Source organism: Lampris incognitus, chromosome 15, assembly GCF_029633865.1.
Source record: "Lampris incognitus isolate fLamInc1 chromosome 15, fLamInc1.hap2, whole genome shotgun sequence".
Lineage (NCBI taxonomy): Eukaryota > Metazoa > Chordata > Actinopteri > Lampriformes > Lampridae > Lampris > Lampris incognitus.
In genome coordinates, this window is record NC_079225.1 from 29,690,551 (window position 1) to 29,693,944 (window position 3,394).

General features: G+C 49.9%; 1 protein-coding gene across 1 annotated transcript in view; it reads right to left on the reverse strand.

Annotated features, from left to right (window-relative positions):
* Positions 1-2,340, reverse strand: part of LOC130125579 (echinoderm microtubule-associated protein-like 1) — a 9,613-nt gene extending 7,273 nt beyond the window's left edge. Inside the window, exon 1 of the mRNA XM_056295180.1 lies at positions 2,181-2,340. Within this exon, the coding sequence (XP_056151155.1) occupies positions 2,181-2,340 (160 nt within the window). The remainder of the gene's footprint in view (positions 1-2,180) is intronic.
* Positions 2,341-3,394: the final 1,054 nt, after the last annotated feature.

Genomic DNA, 3,394 nt, shown 5'->3' on the forward strand with positions numbered 1-3,394 from the left:
GTCCATCATATTCTGATTTGTCCTGTTGTCCTTCAATAGACACTTGGTGCAGTCCTAGACAACATGTGAGTAATGGCCACCTCTATTTTAAAGTGAAGGCCTGCAAGTTGGTGAGTGACAGGCCGAACACCAGCGCATGCCGAGCTGTCGAGGTGTAAGAGGCACCGTATTTGTTCATATTCATGATAAGGGGTTCGTTTCCCGGGCCAGCGTTTACACCAAACCCCGCAGTGACACACACCAGGCCCGTTCAGAAGACGCCGTCGATCAAGGCCAAACTCCACCCTGCGTTTAGTTAATTCAGACACTGATGAGACTCTTGATAAAAATCCACACGCCGCGCCGCTGCTGCTGCTGCTGCAACGGGGCTGTGGGGGGGGGGGGGTAATTTCCTGCAGCAGTCATTTATAATCTTTCGCCAAACAAAGGGGCTGAATTTGCTAATCTGCATATCAGCAGGATGAAGCCCTCCTCTGAAAAAGCACCGCGGCCTTAACGCCGCTCCCGCATCGCCCCCTCGCAGCTCCCCATCCCGCTCGCTCGCCTGGCTTTTATTTTATTCAACTGAAAACGGGCATTTCTGCGAGCTTGCGTGGTGCTCGGGACGTTTCTGCGAAGTTTCTTCTGGTTTTCTCTCAGTCCCAGAGAGAGGAAATCCCTTCATTTGAAATGCAACACGACTGCTGCGTATTCACTCCATGAACACATGCGGTCTCCTCCTGAGGGAGGCGGTACACAGCGGAGGACACCGTCTGATGGAGCCATCCATACATGAAGCCGAGCACGCGGCCGGCCGTAACCTTCAGCACGGGGGAGCCGGCGTAGGTCTGTGATTCTGTCCTCTCCCTGGCCGTGACATCATCCCCGTGCCACAGCCACACACCACATATGGGATTGGGATTAGAATAGCCCCTAATCCCAGTGCTGTAAAAGGGAATTAGCAGCCCAAAGCTCAATCTTTGAGCCAACTCGACGATACAAAGAGCAGACTCCCTGGCTGGGCTCCACGCAAATGTAAACACATATACATACAAACGGACACACACATTGTCTCTCTCCATCGCCCTCTTTTGTTTCTCAGTTTCCCTGACACGGATGTACACAACACATGCACACACATGCACATGGAGCGCCAACATGTCAACAATTCATACGTGTATTATATGTCTCAGCACACTCAAACTAGTCAGAGGCATAACTGCAACATACAGAGAAGAGAGGCGAGAAGCGATGGAGGGGCGTTTTTATCTCTGCTCACAGATGGTGTTTCCTGAATGGAGGAGCAGCATCTGTCTGCTCATATCAGCAGCCCGCATGGTGACACACACACACACACACACACACACACACACACACACACACACTGGCCACATGCACAAAAGCAATCCTTTACATATAAATCCACTGATACCAATATCCGCCTAAGGGGGACCCAGTTCCCCCAAATTGTCAGCCCTGCAGTGCTTGGGCGTTGAAATTTTCCACTTGTCCAATTCTGGAAAGCCTGGCTTTGGTTTAAGTGCGGTGTCAAACGAGGCCGGCTCGTGTAAAGACATAACAAAGGAACGAAGAAAAAAAACGAAATCATCACTTTCAGCGCACAACCTGTTCCCCATATTTTCTATCACGTGTGACTCGGTGCCAGGTTCTGTAACACACACCTGTTGGGTCGTTACGGTCTCAAGGGTTCTGGGAATTTCACTCATGCTCGAAATAAGACACGTGACACCTCTTACGTCAGTGACATTTCAGTCATCCACACTATCCCGAGTCAGTAGATGAGCTAGTTTCAGTATCCAGGTGGCGCCTGTTAAAGGGTGGGGATTTTGTTCTTACTTTTTTTTTAGATTTGGGAAAGACTGGGGTGCCTTCCCATCACTTCCAGGGCTGCCTTCAACCATTTTGCTGGGTTTCTATCATCCTTTATCATCTCTTCCTATCTACATGTACTCTCTGACTATGAACAAAGATAATGACAAAAAAAGAAGAGAAAAATCTGTGGGCTTTCTGATGATGCTGACTGACTACACACTCCCGGTGTGCGAGTTGGAATTTTACCACCATGAAAGAAGAAGCAGCCTCCTTGGTAAACAAGGAGCATGCCGTCCCTCTCCTTCACCACACTGCACCGTATGAACCCGCCTCTATGGCTTGTCTCCAGGAAACTTCCTTGCACTGACCTGTCATGAAGTCTGTGTCAGGGGCCAGCAGGGAGTCCCTGTGGTAGGTCTCCTTCAGCGAGGGCCTCCTCAGCAGGGTGTGGGCTGTCTCCTCCATTCCCAGACCCTGGTCCACCAGTTCCTCCATGTTGAGGTCTCCTACCGCTGTGCCGGCTGCCATGGCCCAGAGTGTGTGTGTGTGTGTGTGTGTGTGTGTGTGTGTGTGTGTGTGTGTGTGTGTGTGTGTGTGTGTGTGTGTGTGTGAGTGTGTGCGAATGCGGGCTCCAACACACTCCGACTAAGTCAACTTCACTGACACTTTGTCTACCAAGGCTGAGCCAGATCACCTTCCCTAAACCACTGCCAAAGCTACCTTCTTCCTCCCTCCTCCTCCTCTCATCCCTTGTTCCACAGAGCAGAGGAATGTAGAAAGGGTGCACAGTAGGAGTGATGTCACTGTAAGGACAGATTAAAGGCCTGGTAAGCCATCAGAAGCCCTTATCCAGGGAAAGACAAGACTGTGGGGGGTGGAAGGAGTTCGATGTGTCTATTTGTGTGCGTCTGTAGCCAGGGGTCAAGGGTCGAGGAAGTTTCAGACAGGGAAAAATACAGCTTTCCCTTTAAAGGCCCCACAATAGTTTACCATAAGGTAAACTAGTCAAATCTTTTCTCGAAGTACACCAGTGTTGTTGCCATGGGGGAGGAAGGCAATGCATAACAATTACTGACCGGCACAAGGAAAACACACACTATTCCTGAGGAAAACACATGGGGTGGAAGTACCTAGTTTGCTGTTGTGTGCAAAGTTGCAGACACGCATGCAATCATCGTGCACCCCCAAGACAGCTTGCATCAGGCTACCGTCCGGTGTGACAAGCCCTGGTGTACCGTAAAGATGATGAGATTCAGAGATTACAGGGCAGAACTTGATTAATTACAGCCATCAGGGGGACAGTAAGCCGGACGTGGTAATTAGACCAACAGAGGAAGACAACAGGAACAGATGAAAAGCCAGTTAGGCTTTTGTATTAGGGTCTCCCCGGTGTAATTTGTTTTCTGTCTACTTTGCATTCACAGGATTGGGTCTGCCTCCATTTGCTGCTCTGTCAATGTTTTCTCATCACACAGTGGACGACATCTTTCCTCGAGAGAGCATTTCACCGACAGCTGACCATAACCTTTTTTTTCCTCTACAGTTCTACAATTTCATCGGTCATATTTGGTGGAGGGAGGTC